The following is an 18,000-nucleotide window of genomic DNA, read 5'->3' as shown; positions in this document are numbered from 1 at the left end:
GCAATGCTAACCACTGATTCCACGAGATACACTATTTGTCAAAACTTACACAGCTACAGAGTATCGACGATAAATAGTCATTACCAATTAACACAGTTTACTACAGCTTTTCTCTTTCATTTAAACAAGCATATCATTCCCTTTTAAAATCATTCTCTAAATAAATATTTAGAGATAGAGAACTCTAAATGAAATAACAGTCCAATGTTAAAAACTAAAAAAAAAAATGAATCTACTCTTACAGTTTGACAGAAATGAATTATTAATAGTGGAAGGGGAAGGGATCAGGAAATAATTTCAAGTTCTCAATGTCCAAAAGTAAATTGCACAGTAAATCAATATGAAATGAAGAGTCCATATAGTTCAATGAACAAAAGGGAAAGTTCATGAGGACAAAGATCACAGTTCAGAGAGAGGCTGGACGAAATTCAGACATGGAGCATCACACTCATTGTTCTTTAATTGGTTGCACAGAAAGGAGCAGCTGGGATGCCATTTAGCTTGCTAGGATGGACGTAATCAATGGGTTGAAGTTGAGATGGAAGTAATTCTCTTTTGTAATTCAGTTGCTCAGCCAGATGATCCAGAGGTAGCCAGCATTTTATTTTTGTCCATTGAATTTAAGACTGCATGCACAGCATGAGGAGGTGCTTGGGGATGGATGCCCCTATGAGTGGCCTTGAGTGGGCAAACTCAGAGGTTAACAGATGGTGTGTCAAATGGCCTGGACAGTTGGCACTCAGGAGAGGTACAGAAGAGGGTGACAGTTGTTGGGTCTTGGGAACAAAGGCTTACTTTGAAATGACCTGTCAAAAAGCCTGACAAAGGTAGATCACACTACCTCTCAAGATAAACTGCCTCTTCTAAATAAGCATGCAGGAAATACTGTCTGGTTGGTGACATAAAAATGCTCCACAAAACATGCAAATTACCGAGTATTAGAAACTGCATTGGCTGCTAGCGCCATGCTGCAAAGACTCCATCATGGGAGCAAACAGCTAAATCACAGATAGCTTCACAGTAAAATCTACATTCACAATACTAATAGGTTTCTAGTGTTAACAAATTATACACAATTATAAGCTCTTAAAATGCAACATACTTATCAAGCAGTTGCAGATAATGAAACATTATCAGCTATCAATAATTTGTTGGCACTTTCACTTTTGTTTATAAAATTTCCAATACACTGTACCACAGTTATGTGTCTAAACAGTGAGGATGTTAATGGAGTAATGACTGTTCTACTGGCCAGGCGATGGGATCAGTAGTGAATTCAGTGCTTAAAAACAAATGTACAAACCTCTGAAGAGGTGGGACTCCATGTGAGAACTTTTGTTGAACTTACAAATGATGAAGAATGGGCCATGGCCAGCATGCAGCATTATTTCCATTGTCTAGTTCAGATGGAGAACAGGTGCTTTTATTGATCTGTAAACTTACCAATATAATTTTCCACAGTTTTAACCTTTTAAATATTTTACAGTGCTTTTATGCAACTATATTGCTTTTTGATCATTTTAAATTTAAAACTTATTTTCAAAATATTGTCTCCTACTTCACTGTGCCCTAAGCAGGAAGTAAGACTTACATGACAGTGCTTTGGCCTCACTCCATTTTAGGTCACTGACCCCACCATACTCAACCTAACAGTAGTTAATTTAGTGTTATCTAGAACTAATACTGAAAACTATACGCATATCCCTGTCTACATTCAATCATTAAACTACAATAATGCTGGTAAAATGGCAGGCTTAAATCTTACACTAGAAACACCTCTGACAAATATACACAAGCAAAGTATAGAGAACAAAACAGATCAAGAAAAAATTCTTTCTATGAAACATCTGGTAAAACACATATTATTTACATATACACATTGTCAACATAGTCGCATTCATTTGCATAATTATATATTAATAACAGAAAAACTTCACTTCTGCAAAGTACAGTACATCCTTCTTGAAAATGGGGTAAAGGAGGGGTTAAAACAATCTGATGTATAATTGGGGCACTCAACCCACTTTCTGAGGATTGGCAGCCCGCACTCCTTGCTCATATGTGATCCTTTGTGTAATTAAATACTGAGCAGCCTGTGTTGCAGCTGGTGTTCCAGTAATGGTTACCTTCCGATTCCTTGTGCCAGGTACGAATTCTCCTTTTTTGGAGATCTGTATCCTTGCACCAGTCAACTCCTGGTATTCCACTAATGTTTTCCCTCCTTTGCCAAGTATTGCACCAACTAAGTTTTCTGGCACTGCTATTTCAACTACATCCTTTGATCCATCTGTGGATTTTTCTGTTCCTAGAATGGCACTGGCAGCTAGGGGAGAAGCAGCTCCAAAATATCCATTGGTTGCAGCAGTAGCAGCAGCCAGGCTACCTAATGCAAATGTCCCCGCCGTGCCACCAGCTGTGCTGCCACTGGCTGAGGCTTCACTGGCATAGGTGGCCAACAAATTGGCTGCTGCTGCTGCTGGGTTGGCACTGGCAGCTGCTGCAGCCAAGGCCCCTGTTGCTGCTGCTTGGCTGAGACCTAAACCTAATGTGTTGAGATTATATCCGTAGCTGGCTAAAGTATTAAGTGCAGAGGTGATGGCCACCAGGTCATTGCCTGTGAAGCCAGATAAAACTGCTGGAAAGGCTGCAACGCCAGCAAGGTTAGCGTGTCCTAATAGCCCTGCGGCAGCAGCAGCAGTTGGTAACACTTCAGCAGTGTTTGCATAAGGAGATCCGGTTGGATTGGAATTTGCCACTGGACCTGTAACATTGGCATAACTGATATTGAGACAGCTGCCACTCTGTGGATCCTCTTGTATCTTCTGGATGATAAGTTCAACAGCTTTTCGGTTTTGTTCAGGTTCTCCACTCACAGTGACAACCCTCTCTTGCAAGTTGATCCCATCAGGTTTCTGGGAAAGCTGCACCCAAGCCCCTGACTGCTCCATTATAGCCTTCACAGTAGCACCTCCCTTCCCTATTATCAGACCTGCTGTGCTGTTGGGAACTATAATCTTTACCTGTAATTAAAAAAAATACGTATAAATAATACTTCTGTTCTGTGCATACACATTATATTACTTTGCTATCCTAGAAAAAGTAAAATAATAAATTGAAAATTAGTTTAAACATAATTTATGGAAGATAGAAATATCACAACTTCTAAAGCGACTTTTGCCGCATTTTAATACAATTATCTTGTAAAATCAGAATTTCCAAAAGAAAAAGCAATTTCAGTTTAAAATCATTAAAAATTTTCCCGGAGTCTTTGTGCATTGCAGAAGTTATAAGATATTAGTATGTTCTAAAAAATGGGTATCAATAACTATACACCAATGGTAACATTTTTATATAGCGCCAAAATAAAAATACTGTTGATATTCTTCACTTTTTGTAGCTCTAAGAATACCTTTGGTCTAAAACATACAAAAGCAAAGAGTGCAGGATTGTGATGCAAAGTTAGTAAAGATAAAAGCTGTAAAGTTTTAGCTTGAGTCTCTTCGGAAAATTAATTTCATGTTCCAATTTTTGTGTTATTCAAACCTTGTTTCATGACTAATATATTCAGAGGTCAACAAAATTATTACTAGTGGTATTTTGATTTTTCAATTAAACTGACACACAACACATAACTTTATCAAAATAACAGACATTTCTAAATAGTTAAGATAAAAAATTTCCATCATTTTAGGGAGGTGAAGAATGATATTTGAGTATGATATTACCCGGATGTTCTACTTAAATTTGTAAAATGACTATTTTATTTACATAGATAATTCTCTTTTTTGGCAGTTTAGCTACATTTTAAAAAATAGGGCTTACAACCATATTATCAAAGGTTACTAAAAATTTACTGAAATCACAGGAATAATTGCAATGATAGGATGTGACCATATGAATAGAGGCATTTTAGTTTATTTGTATCGAAACATCCAACCACAAAACCTAGCCTATTTGGATTTATTTAATTACAATAAAATACTATTATAAAAAGGATAAAATCAGGAAGGTATTTTCCTAACCCCCGAAATTAAAATATAAATATTAAAAATTTTATTTTGGTAGCACAAAGATAGGCGTGGCACTGTTTTGTGACTCACTGGGAAGATCAAAAACTGGGAGTGTTGTGTCACTGACAAAGCACTAAAGTAATTGCTTTCCTTGTTCTAGATGTTAAAATGGTAGGTTGAAGTGACTTGTTGAAATATGAGCAGGAATTTAGTTGAGATATGCTATGAAGTATTTCATTAGCTAGTTTTCAGCAAGTATTGCCATGCTATCTTTAAAACACAGATTTGGGTAAAAATATTTTAAAGAGATATAGCCATGCATTTCTGGCAATTTTGCTCTTGAAGGTATCAAGCAGCAAAAGTATAAATTCGAATTCTAGACTGGGTCACCTCATAAATATGTTTACGTGTATTAACACACATGTACACACACACAACTTTTTTTTTCATACATATAATTTATAGGAATGGGATTTTGTTTCATTCCAATTTGTCTATAAAATAATTTCATTTTATTGAAAACATTCTAAATTTTCTAGAAACATTTCTTAGGAATGTCAAATATGTCCTTCATATTCCTCCTGATTAAGTGCATTCAGTTTCAAGAAGTAGGCTGAGAAATAATTTTTTAAAACATGTTAATTTGTTAATTTTGTTCACAGACTTTTTCATAGAAAATTATTTGTCTGAAATGCTGCAGTATGTTAAAGTATAATTAGGAAGTTAAACCATGATTACTTCTTACACTAATTATAAAGACGAATTAGAATCATCCTTACATTTTATCCTGTGCACATGAAGTACTGAGAAAATTTACTTTTAAGGATTGTTAAATATGATGTCTGAATGTTAAATATGATTATATTTTATAAATAAGTACTTCTTTTTAAAATCAGAACATTTTTTACATAGTTGAAAACATTTATATACTGGCAAACTGTAGTTTTTAATGTAATTTTTATGTTTTAACATAATTTTTATGAAGAAAAACACATTAGTTAACCAAAACTTTCATAAGAACTGTTCCTAAATTATTTTAAATTCTAATATCACTGTTGTTTTGCCCAGTGTAATGATTACCTGCATGATTATAACCCAAGAAGAGAAGAGCACATGAAAGGTCAACTATGGGAACTGTCCTATTGACTGTCAGTAAAAAGCAATGAAATGTATAAATTTATAACATCCATTCTAAAATCACCTTAAGCTTTTATGAGATGTGTGAAGATGACATTAATTTATATTACATCGCACACCAGTCTCATACTATATTTACTGCATCCACAGCTTTTTTGGTAAAAACTCTTGTACTAGTTCTATTCTTCCAAAAGAACTTGATGTGTGCACAACACTGCCATTATTGTACATTAGTTTGTCCTTTCTTTTCTTTTTTCCTTTCCTCATTTTTATTTCTTTTCAATATTCAAAAAAAAATTCTGAAACAATGTATAGTTCAGAAATGGTGTGTGAACTTCTCATAACCATAAACATCTTCCAAAAAATCTGTCTCTTTGGAAATGGAAAACGACACCATGCCATCCATCTTTATATTAAAGATGTCCTTATAATTCGAATTACTGTCAGACCACAAAAAAAAGAACAAAAAACAAACCTCATGTAATAAGTACTATTCCCTGGATTTTAGTTTTAACTATTTGAAATAATCTTATATAAATTATTTTATCAAATACTGATGTGGTTCCCCATTTTTGTTTGTAGAATTTACATTTGTCATATATAACTACATAAGGGTGGGTTATGATTTAAGAGAAAACATTAAAGATTGCACATTAATATTTATAGTAGCACTTCTTAACTTTAGATAGTAATAATTCTGCATAAGGTTACTGATCTCAGATATTAAACATTTAAGAAAATATAAGTATAAAAAGTTATTAAATTACAAATTTTTTAAAATGTAAATACTTAATAGCCTAGCCAAGGGAACATGTCACCTAACTTTTATTTTTGACCCAAAGAAATGAAAAACCTCTCAGATTTATACTTTTTTCCTTGAAGACTTAAAAAAAAATATGTATCTATTTGTACACTTAATCTAATATGGACACAAAGAGGAAACAAACTCTCTGAAAAGAAGAAGTTGAGGCAAAAAGAAAAATTGATCCATGTGCATAATATCTTAGAAAAAGTAGTGTTCTATTTCCATCTTATGTGTCAGGTCAGAGTCAAGAAGTGAGGCACCAGTGTGGAAGCTTGGAGATAGTGGGCTACTGAATCCTGGGTGGGGTAGGGGAGAGAAAGGGAGGGTGGAAAATTATGTAAGATGGCTACTTGTTTATTTCTTAGACATAGGAATACAGCATTTACCAAAGAAAAAGTCTGTGCACTGATAGTGTTTGCTTCCCCAATGAGATGATAAATAGCAAATTTTAATTATATGTATGGCTTCATTTTCATTGGTGAAGTCTGTCCACATACTGACTCACATAAGTATATATGTACTTATTCTAAAGAATTGAGAGGAATAAAAAAAAAAAAAAAACTGATCCTAAGCAGCATATACATTATTTGGTGTAACATACACTAACTAAATCAGATACGCTGTTGACAGCTACAAATCAGTTTTCAGAACTATTCTATAGTTGCTACCATCAATTCAATCCTTAATGGAATGCTTACTGAGTGGTCCAGGCCATGTGTTGGGAGTTAGAGATAAAGGATATATATGACACTGCTCCTGCCTTCTTTTAGATTAGTTGTGGAAAAAGATGTATAAATGTAACAGTGCAGGGAAGTCTTAAAAGTGCTGGTATATAAATACATGAAGAGTACAAAGTAGACACAAAGCCTAACTGGAAGGAGAAGGGGTAAGAAAATCTTTGAGAGAAAATGATTATTATGTATCTAAACGTCTTTCACATTTTTTGTTCTAGAAGTATACTGTTCTTTATCAGACATTCCTGTAAGGTTGACCAGTTAGTTATCTCTATGTTGGAGAGGTTCCATTCACACCTAAACCCATTTTAATAGTGATCATGTGCTTAAGTATTGTTTTTAAAGAAAAAAATGTCTACTTAAATTTTCCCTGTTCCTAGATTTATAATTATGTACTATCAAATAATTATAAGATTAACAATATAATAATGCTAATTTTAGTAGTATCAACTGCTTTTCAGAAAAACTAAAATGACTATTTCTCTATGTGCAGCCAAAGAAGAACCTCTATGGGAATCCTATAAACAGTATTAAAAATACCAAATAGGTAGGTTTTAATGTTGATATGTTTCAATTAAAAATAAATAGTAAGCAAAACAAATTTACTCCTTTGCCAAATAAGAACTAAAACTCATTATGGTCTTATAAAACAATGAAAGTGTCTGTAATCATAATTCATCATCATGGCAGGAAAATTAATTATTTCATAAAGCCATATTTTCATATAAATTTAAAACAAGCTCCATTATAATTTAAGATACCTCAATTAATAGTATGGACTACTTAAGGGCTGCCATATTATATACCATATATGCATGGACTTATATTTATAAAGCAATGCCTATGAATAGTGGGTACCTTTCTTTTATTCTTTCATTCAGCCATGCTGATCTTCCTTCTTCTGGCAACAGACCCTAATTTTCCTTTGGGAAATACCCTCTCTCACTCTTAGTGCATGTGCTTCAGGTAAGGCTGACAACCTTCCAATACTCTAGGAGTGGAAACATAACAGAGCCTGACACATCACAATTTCCACACCGCTGGCAGGTACTGATTTGGGATTGAGCATGTGGCCCAGGATGGTCCAATGAGTTAACCTGAGAATTTGGTAAAACCACTGAGACAGAGATACCTGTGTTTCTAATCTAGTAGAGCACAAGCCTGACATTACTAGTGACTATCTTGCCACCATATGGAAAAAGGAAGGACCTGACTGAAAATAAAGTTAACCTGGATAAAAGGAGTCTACAGAAATGGAGAGAGAAAAATTTCTGACAGCATTTTTGGCATCTGAATCTAACCATGTCTAAAGCTAGCACAGATCAATATAACTCCCTTTTTAAGTCACTTGGCACTGGATTTCTATAATTTATAACCAGGCAAGCAGAATATTAGAAAGCATTTTTACATTCTTGTTATATCATATATTATTTGCCTATCCAAAAGAAATATTGACATTTTGTTGTATCTCTTGATACTCTAAAAGTCAAAACATTATAGCTCTGGTGAAGAAACACAGTGGATTACTTAATTTACCTTTTACCAAGATATACCCTACATGATCTAACAGAATAAATCTCTATCATTTCCCCAATGTATTACACCTCAGGCTACTGAGGCACCATTTTGTAGTGTCCAGTGAAGATGCATGTGTCATTTTGGGGATCTATATTGAATTGCAGACCAAAGTAAACTGAAAACCTCGTATCTTTTCTTTTGATTATAAATTTTATACACATAAATAACTGCCATCCTGAAAAGTACTGATTTGACAAAATATGTACAGGACGGCTACATGAATACAAGTATCCAAACAGAACAAAAAAGCCACCCTTCTCTCTACTAGTCTGTTTAATCTACTCCACTTTTGATAATCAAATCAAAGGCAATACAGTTTTCATAAGCATGCATAATATTATTGTAAAATACCATGCTGTCTTTTCTTATATGTCTTCACCAGTCCTTCCTCCACCACTGCCAACACCAGGTTTCAAACCTGGGAGCCATCTGTGCCTTTTCTTGCTCCATAGATCTCTACATCCTGTTATGTACAGTTTTATTTTTTTCTCCCTAAAATGCTTCTTGCCCAGACCTACTGCTTTATCCTAGCTAAAGAAATGTGTGGTATTATAAAAATAATCTAGAGTAGGCAGTTTGAAGATACAGGCTCTCACCCTGGCTCTGCTGTGTGACCTTTGTCAAATCACTTCAGTTTCATCATCTATAAAATCAGAAAACTTGGTAAGATTATGGATGGAGAGTTTTCATTTTAGCATTATAAAAAACGCTACTCAACAGCTGTCAGTGACGACTCCCCCATTCAGTTACCTACTGAATTATCTAGAATCCTTATGTAGACATTCCAAATTCTCTGTATCCTGTCCCTGACTTGTCTTCCCAGCTTCATCTTTTAAGACTGGTATACCATGCTGAATCCAAACTTTACCTTCTAGTTCTTGGATATACTCTATATTAGTCATTTTTTTCCATGTCTTTGCTTATTATTTACTCATTTGGTCCAACTGACTCAAATGTTATCTACCTATATTTCCACACTGTTCTTTCCCTGAAAATGCATACATTTTTGCCTCCTGAAATCTTATATGTCCTGCAAGAACAGTTCAAATGCAATATAGTTTGTAAACTCAATCCTGGTTCCCTAAAACCGAAGTGTCAAAATATTTTTCTGTATTTCTTATTATGTTACTTATCCAATGCTGGCTTATATTAGCATACAACAGATATTTGCTTCTTTTACAGAATTTTATCTTTCTGAAGGCCATTATCTTATCTAATTTTGTTTTTGTTATTTGCACTTAGTTGATGTTAGCAATTGGATAACTGTTTAAAAAATAAAACTAAATATAGATTAGTAAGAACTAAATAATAAACTATTTAAAAGATTCCATCATGGCTATACAGTCATGTATATGTGCATGTATGTAAAAAATATGACATTGGGTTCTTAAAACAAGAATAGCTTAAAACAAGAATAACGTTATCATCTCTAAAATCTAAATTCAAAGACTATCCTTTTGGCCAGAGCCACCATCTTCCACTAATTTGCCAAAATGACCAACACAAAGGGAAGGAGGAGAGGTACCCGCTATATGTTCTCTAGTCCTTTTAGAGAACAAGAAGTTGATCCTTTGGCCTCATAACATGTGAATCTACAAGAAAGGTGATATTGTGGACATCAAGGGAATGGGCATTGTTCAAAAAGGAATGCCCCACAAATGTTACTATGGCAAAACTGGAAGAGTCTACAGTGTTACTCAGCATGCTGTGGGCATTGTCATAAACAAACAAGGGTAAGACTCTTGCCAAGAGAATTAATGTAAGTATTGAGCATATTAAGCACTCAAAGAGCTGAAATAGCTTCCTGAAGCATGTGAAGGAAAAGGATCAGGAAAAGAGGGAAGCCAAAGAGAAAGGTACTTGGGTTCAACTGAAGGGCCAGCCTGCCTCATCCAAAGAAGCACATTTCATGAGAACCAGTCGAAAGGAGCCTGAGCTGCTGGATCCCATTCCCTGTGAATTCATGGCATGATAAATGTAAAAAAAATAGAAGACCTCAAGACTGTAAAAAAATAACTCAAAGATTATATTGCAACCATGCTGAAATACACAAAAGATAAATGTATAGATATTTTAATCTTATCATAAAATTACTGAAACTAGTAACACTCACAGATTTATGGTCATTTAAAAAACCACTAACATTATGAATGGATATTGTCCTTTTAAAATGTTTTTTCTGCATCTATTGAAAATGATATGGTTCTTTTTTTTTTAAAGATTTTATTTATTTATTTGAGAGAGAGAGAATGAGAGATAGAGAGCACGAGAGGGAAGAGGGTCAGAGGGAGAAGCAGACTCCCTGCTGAGCAGGGAGCCCGATGTGGGACTCGATCCCGGGACTCCAGGATCATGACCTGAGCCGAAGGCAGTCGCTTAACCAACTGAGCCACCCAGGCGCCCGAAAATGATATGGTTCTTATCCTTTCTTTTATTAATGTGGTGTATCACGTTGATTGATTTGTAAATATTGAACCACTGTTGCAACCCAGGAATAAATCCCACTTGATCATGGTAAATGGTTTTGTTTTGTTTTTTAATTTTATTTATTTATTTATTTAAATGTATTGTTGGATTTGGTTTCTAGTATTTTGGTGAGGATTTTTGCATCTATGTTCATCAGAGATATTGGCCTGTAGTTCTCTTTTTTAGTGGAGTTGTTATCTGGTTTTGGTATAAGGGTGATACTAGCCTCACAGAATGAATTTGGAAGTTTTCCTTCCTTTTCTATTTTTTTTGAATAGTTTGAGAAGAACAGGTACTAACTCTTCTTTTAAATGCTTGGTAGAATTCACCTGTGAAGCCATCTGGCCCTGGACTTTTGTTTGTTGGGAGTTTTTTGACTACTGATTAAATTTCTTTGCTGATTATTGATCTGTTCAAGTTTTCTATTTCGTCCTGTTTCAGTTTTGGTAGTTTATACAAATGGTGTTGGGAAAACTGGACAGCAACATGAAAAGAATGAAACTAAACCACTTTCTTAAATCATACACAGAAATAAATTAAAAATGGATTAAAGACCTAAATGTGAGACATGAAACCATAAAAGTCCTAAAGGAGAACACAGGCAGTAACCTCTTTGACATCAGCCACAGCAACTTCTTTCTAGATATAGCTCTTGAGGCAAGGGGAACAAAAGCAAAAATAAACTACAAAATAAAAAAGCTTCTGCACAGCAAAGGAAACAACAAAACTAAAAGACAACCTACAGAATGGGAGAAGATATTTTCAAATGAAATATCTGATAAAGGGCTAGTATCCAAAAATCTATAAAGAACTTATCAAACTCAAAACCCAAAAAACAAATAATCCAATTATAAAATGGGCAGAAGACACAAACAGACAATTTTCCAAAGAAGACACACAGATGGACAGACACATGAAAAGATGTTCAGCATCACTGATCATCAGGGAAATACAAATCAAATCTACAATGAGATACCACCTCACACCTGTCAGAATGGCTAAAATTAACAACACAAGAAAAAACAGGTATTGGCAAGATGTGGAGAGGGGGAACTCTCTTGTACTGTTGGTGGGATTGCAAACTGGGGCAGCCACTGTGGAAAACAGTATGGAGGTTCCTCAAAAAGTTAAAAATAGAACTGCACTATAATCCAGCAATTGCACTAGTAGATATTTACCCAAAGAATACAAAAATACTAATTCAAAAGGATTCATGCACCTTGATGTTTATAGCAGCATTATCTACAATGGCCAAATTATGGAACCAGCCCATGTGTCCATCAAGTGATTAAAAGATAAAGATGTGGTATAGATATACAATGGAATATTACTCAGCCATAAAAAAAGAAATTTTGCCATTTGCAGTGACATGGATGGAGCTAGAGTGAAGCAAAATAAAATTAGTTAGAGAAAGACAAATCTGATCTCACTCATATGTGGAATTTTATATTGCACACCTGAAACTAAGTTTTTTTTTTCTTTTGATGACTGCTGCATATTTTAAAGGCATATCACATCACATTCCAGAGAGGGATACACTTAGGTATAAGAAAAATAGGAAAAATCAATTTTTTATAGGTTAAGAACAAGGAAAAGAAAAGCACTTTAAACTATTTGTTATGTTGAGATGCTAGGTACTCTAGACATAAGTATGTCAAAAAAGAATTAATACTAGAAATCAAATAATTATAAAGAAAACACAAGGGTTGTAAATGACAAAACATTTTAGGGCAGCTTATTATTTACAAATGAAAATAATTTTGAGCACTGTTATCTTAATGCTTACTAAACTATATTTTACTAAAATGAGGTTAAATTTCTGGAAGTCCTATTTGTCATCATTGTCCATGTGTCAAATTATCAAAAGTCTCTTAGAAATCATTATTATTATTGCTGTTATTATTTTAAACCACCTCTTCTTTGACCAGCTCTTTCAGAGTATATATAATAAGATAAATGTTTAGTGCTCTTAATTCTGATTAGTGAAAAAATGTATTTGAAATATTTGGGGTTTTAATATGAAAACTAATGTTTTTAACTCAATATCTTAAAGGCTGTAATGTCAATTTAAAAAGTGAAAAATGTAGGGGCTTTGCTCATGGAAGTGGATGATGAAAAGTGATGAGAGATAAGGATAGAGGGAATCAAGAATTCTATTTTGGATATTTTAAGTTTGAAATCCCCATCAGACATCTAAGTGTTGATACTGAGCAGGTGATCGGCTATGGGTCTGGAGATCAGACGAAATTTGAGAGTTAACATAGAGATAGTTATTTTAAAGCAACAGGAATGGATAAGGTAGTCTAGGGGACCATAAAAGTGAATAAACAATTCATTAAATAGTGAACAGTAAAGAACTGTGTTTGGCAAGAAAATATTAAACTGCTAATCAATCAAAGATATTCAAGGTAATCAGCAAAATTAATCACTAAAAATAAGTGAACCAGGAGTGGTCTATTAATCTCTTTCTTTTAAAAAATGTGTGGCAGTATGCACTGCCTCTTGGAAATCACACTATAGTATACATTAAGTTATAAAATGAGCATAATCTTTACCTTAGTTTCTCTCCTTTTGTGATCCTTCTGGGAAATAACCCAAAACACAGAAAATATACACACAGAACAGTGCATAGGCACTACATGCAATTATAAAAGAGTGTGGAAAATAGAGGTGCCTGGGTGGCTCAGTCGTTAAGCGCCTGGCTTTGGGTCAGATCATGACCCCGGGGTCCTGGGATTGAGCCTCCCCATCAGGCTCCTTGCTCGGCGGGGAGCCTGCTTCTCCCTTTCCCTCTGCCTGCCACTCCCCCTGCTTGTGCTCTCTCTCTCTGTGTCAAATACATAAATAAAATCTTAAAAAATAACTGTGTGGAAAATAACACAAAATTCTAAAATATATATAAATGTGTATGTAGATTTTGGATTAAGTAGTGTAAAATCATATACAAGTAAAACTGAAATGAAGGGAATAATAGAGATCGAATTTCAGGTGAGCTTTTTTTCCCTTACCATATAAACTTTGTCTTATTTTAATATTTGAAAAGCAGTGTAACAAAAGGAAATAAAAAAATTACTCCCAAATTAGGCACTGAATAAATAAATCGTGCAAAAGCAAAATAATTTGTTTAAAATAGTTTTAGTACATTTCTGGTATTTACTACATAATTATTTATTTAGTGCCTACTGTGTGCCAAGCACTGTTCCAGACGTTGGGAATTTTATAGGAGTAAATAAAAAGGATAAGATCTCACTTTATGAAGATTACAGTCAGGTGGTATCATAAAGACTACTAAATATTTAAATTTATATTATAAAATTAGTTGAGAAATGACATGAGATTTAAAATATACTTTTAAATTTTCAAATAAGGAAATTTAAAATTATAGTTTTAAATAAGAATCATGTAATTAAAATAAATGCCTGTTTATGAAAACCACAAAGGTAATTTTGGAACTTAAAGCATTTTAAGATTCTGAGTTTATTCATGGATTGACTTGATATTTATGATGTAACCAAACTAATTAGATATTTTTAGAAGTAAATGTCTCAACTATGTTTGAAAATCAATCTCTACTTAAACTTATGTAACTAGATAATTAACTATAAAGAAACCTTTCACAATTTGGGTTTTAAATTTTGTTTTTACAATTTTTTGATTAAGCCATTTTTACGCTTAAAATTAAATATTATTACTTAATTGAAGAAATTGATGTGCCATATTTTTACATGACTTAAGATATTATTGAAGCAAATATAGATGCTTGTAGGTATTTTAGATTTACTAATCAAGCTAATACAACATTTCTTATATTTAATTTTACCAACAATTTTTCTGAAGACAATATTTTTTTAAACAATACATGCTTGCATTTCAGTATCTTACTAGTAAAGTTTGATAATTTACTATCACAAATGACTATTGTTAAGAAAGTGAAAATTTCATATATTATTTGTATTTAATTAACACTTGGGATAAACAAATATTAACTAAATAAAAGGCTACAGAAGAATGTCTGTAATTTAACAAACACTATTATTAGTCACAAAGCTAAACTTTTTCCCTATATATGGATTGAAGTAGTTCACTTCTAATATTTAATGAACCATAAACAAAAGTACATTAATTTTATAATTTCTATTATTTTGCTAGAAACCATTTGCAGTTAATGAAATAGAACATTTCCTTTTCCAAAAATATTTTTAAAGAGTAACGTAAAAAACTGTACCATCTAATTGAAGAAAAAAATAGCTAAACAAATGCATAATAAAATGAAATATAAAGGAAGTAGGTTTAGACGAAAAGATGTAAAAGATCAACTTATTATCTCCTAGAATGTTCCCTAATCAAAGACAAAAAAAAATTAGAAAAGTCAACAATGAGAAACAATTTTTATTCTATAGTGAGCAGGAGTCAAATTCTCTCATCTGGTAAAACTACTCTTACCTGAAAGAAAATGCAAAGACATTCATTACTACTTCTAAGCTTTTTAAAAAGAAAATTAAAAGGTTGAAAATAAACTAGATAACTACCCTTTTTATGTGGTTTTATTTGAAAGATTGGAAAAAATTCTATTGAACTGTACACACACACACACACACACACACACACAGAGCAACAAGACTAATACATGTCTGGAGTAAAGAGCATTCAGGGTTTTGGTTATATAAACACATGTATAATGTTCTGTCTTGAGAACATACTGTGGTATAAGAACTACTACAGCCACTGCAAGGAAAACGTTGATGAAATACACAAACCACCTTTACCTAGTAGGTAGTCCAGAAAGACCAGAGTATTGCAAGTCTGCCTATTTAGGAGCCAATGCCTGATTTATCTATGGTATGTAAAATAAGCAACATTACAGAGTGACTATTTCATTATTTTCCCCTGAAGATTACCACTTTCTTCAATCAAAATAACTGAAAAGCCCTAGACTTTTCATAAACATTAATATATCTTCATATGAAATCATACCTTCAAAGGGGACTTTAAGGTCAGATAATCTGGTATTTACCATATGGGGTGTTATGAAAATATAAATTATGTGCTTTCAGCAGCAATTTTGTCCTCAGGCAGATCCTCTGATTCCCACCACTGGGTGTGAAGAACACACTATCTACAGCATAGCAAACTGACAAACTTAGAAGTTTGCAATGGAATGAATATGGTCAGGAAGCACTCATTTAACACTTTTCCATAATTTTGGGCAAGAATATTATTGTTAAACAATCTTAAAAAATACTACTATAATCTGTATATAAAAATCTCCAAGGTAAGAGAACTCCTGACCATACCTGGGAATCGTCAAAGACTACTAATGCTATCTGAAAAGACAATCATCCTTTGTAATAATAACCTTTCACAGATTTAAATTGTACTAGTTAGGAAACTCTACTGTTCTCAATGCTAAACCGAACACCTATCCTTCAACTTCTGCACAAATCAAATATTTTTCTTTAATATTTTTTCAAATAAAGTGTATTATCTCATGACAAAAGTTTTGATAAATTAAAGTTCAAGAGGGACCCCTGGGTGGCTCAGTCGCTAAGCGTCTGCTTTCGGCTCAGGTCATGATCCCAGGGTCCTGGGATCGAGACCCACATCAGGCTCCTTGCTCAGTGAGGAGCCTGCTTCTTCCTCTCCCTCTACTGCTCCCCCTTGCTTGTGCTCTCTCTCTCTCTCTCTCTGACAAATAAATAAAAATCTTTAAAAAAATGATTAAAAAAATAAAGTTCAAGAGAAGAAACAGTGTTAATATAGTACACAATCATCATAATTTTAGTCAACTAATTTGCAGTTTTCATATAGTAAAGAGCCTCAGAAAACATTTCTCTATTCTTTAAATATACATGTCCAATCTTGTGCTAGACCTATTAAATAAATACCTCCATAGGTAATTTTGATGTGAAGCTAGGAATGAGAACCTTTGATGGATTAATTAAGGGAGAATGAAGAAAAATATTATAAATATTACACAATTTAATTTGATATAACTTTAAAATATGAAAGTTGTCATTTCCTTTGCTAGTTAATAAGTGCCTTCTCTAGGCCTGAAACTTCTCTCTTGTGACCCTTCTTGAAACTCCTCAATAAAGCACTCCACGACTATAGAAAGGAGGAGCCAAATACCTCAAATAAATATATAATGTCAAAGACGGTCCAATCTTCCTCTTGGGAAATTCCCACTTTATATTCTTTAAAACACAGTATATACCACAACTGAAGCCATTATTTTCTCCATCTTGTTTTACATTCTCTTAGTTAACATTTTAAAAACAAAGTAGAGAGATAAAAAAAGTTGATATTGTTCATATTCCTTGTCATCACCCTGATGATACATGAATACAAGATGTTTTCTGACTATTAAACATAGGGACGTATGTTTCTTACCAACTTAATATTCTTTAGATAATATATTATGAACACTATTCTAGGCCATTTTATGGGGCTTTAACTCATTATTTTTAATAGCTTCACCACATAACATTCTGCAATACTATAATTTATTCAGTCACTCTCCTGTTAAACAGGTCAGGCTGTTTCCTAACTTTTACCACTGCAAATAATATTGTGATATACATCCTTTGTCCCTATATTCCTGTGTATTAGTGCATTAAGTTTTACTGGATAGAGTCTCAGAAGCTGCAATTTTATAGCATTTCTTATATCAACATTGTATAAGAATGATTATTTCCTATATCTGTGCCAGCACTTTTTTTTTTTAAAGATTTTATTTATTTATTAGAGAGAGAAAGCACAAGCAGCAGGAGTGGCAAGCAGAAGGAGAAGCAGGCTCCCTGCTGAGCAAGGAGCTCGATGCGGAACTCGATCCCAGGACCCTGGGATCATGACCTGAGCCGAAGGCAGACGCTTAACTGACTGAGCCACCCAGGCGTCCCATGTGCCAGCACTTTTAATTTATAAACACATATGCACACACATACACACATATTTTTGTGTTCCTAAAATTTGTGTATTAGTAACACACATAGAATTTTATCTATTTGTTAAAAAAAAGTATAATGCTGTGATGTTGATTCATATTTCCCTGATGCCTAGTGAGGTTAAACATACTTTCTTATGTTCATTGGATATCTCCATTTTTTTTCCGTAAAGTGCTTTTTCATAAACTTGGCCTATTTTTCTCCTGTCTTTTTTTTCCCCCTATATAGGAGTTCTCTGTAGAGTTACTAATTCATTGTCATATGTGTGCAGTGTATTTTTCAAGGATACTGCCATTTTTGCTTTTTAATGGTGTATTCTGCTATAC

General features: G+C 33.5%; 1 protein-coding gene and 1 pseudogene across 5 annotated transcripts in view; one reads left to right on the top strand and one right to left on the bottom strand.

The window, feature by feature from the left end:
• Positions 1–2,015: 2,015 nt before the first annotated feature.
• Positions 2,016–18,000, bottom strand: part of NOVA1 (NOVA alternative splicing regulator 1) — a 148,590-nt gene continuing 132,605 nt past the window's right edge. For all 5 annotated transcript variants that reach the window (XM_028114867.1, XM_028114869.1, XM_028114868.1 and 2 more), the window contains one exon: positions 2,016–3,020. In XM_028114867.1, the coding sequence (XP_027970668.1) occupies positions 2,016–3,020 (1,005 nt within the window). The remainder of the gene's footprint in view (positions 3,021–18,000) is intronic.
• On the top strand, positions 9,758–10,236 carry LOC114217929 (large ribosomal subunit protein eL21 pseudogene; annotated as a pseudogene).

Source organism: Eumetopias jubatus, unplaced genomic scaffold, assembly GCF_037043125.1.
Source record: "Eumetopias jubatus isolate StellerSeaLion01/CBP00866 unplaced genomic scaffold, mEumJub1_p1.0 scaffold_7, whole genome shotgun sequence".
Classification (NCBI taxonomy): domain Eukaryota; kingdom Metazoa; phylum Chordata; class Mammalia; order Carnivora; family Otariidae; genus Eumetopias; species Eumetopias jubatus.
Note: the sequence above shows the minus strand (reverse complement) of the source record. Positions and strands in the feature narration are given on the sequence as shown.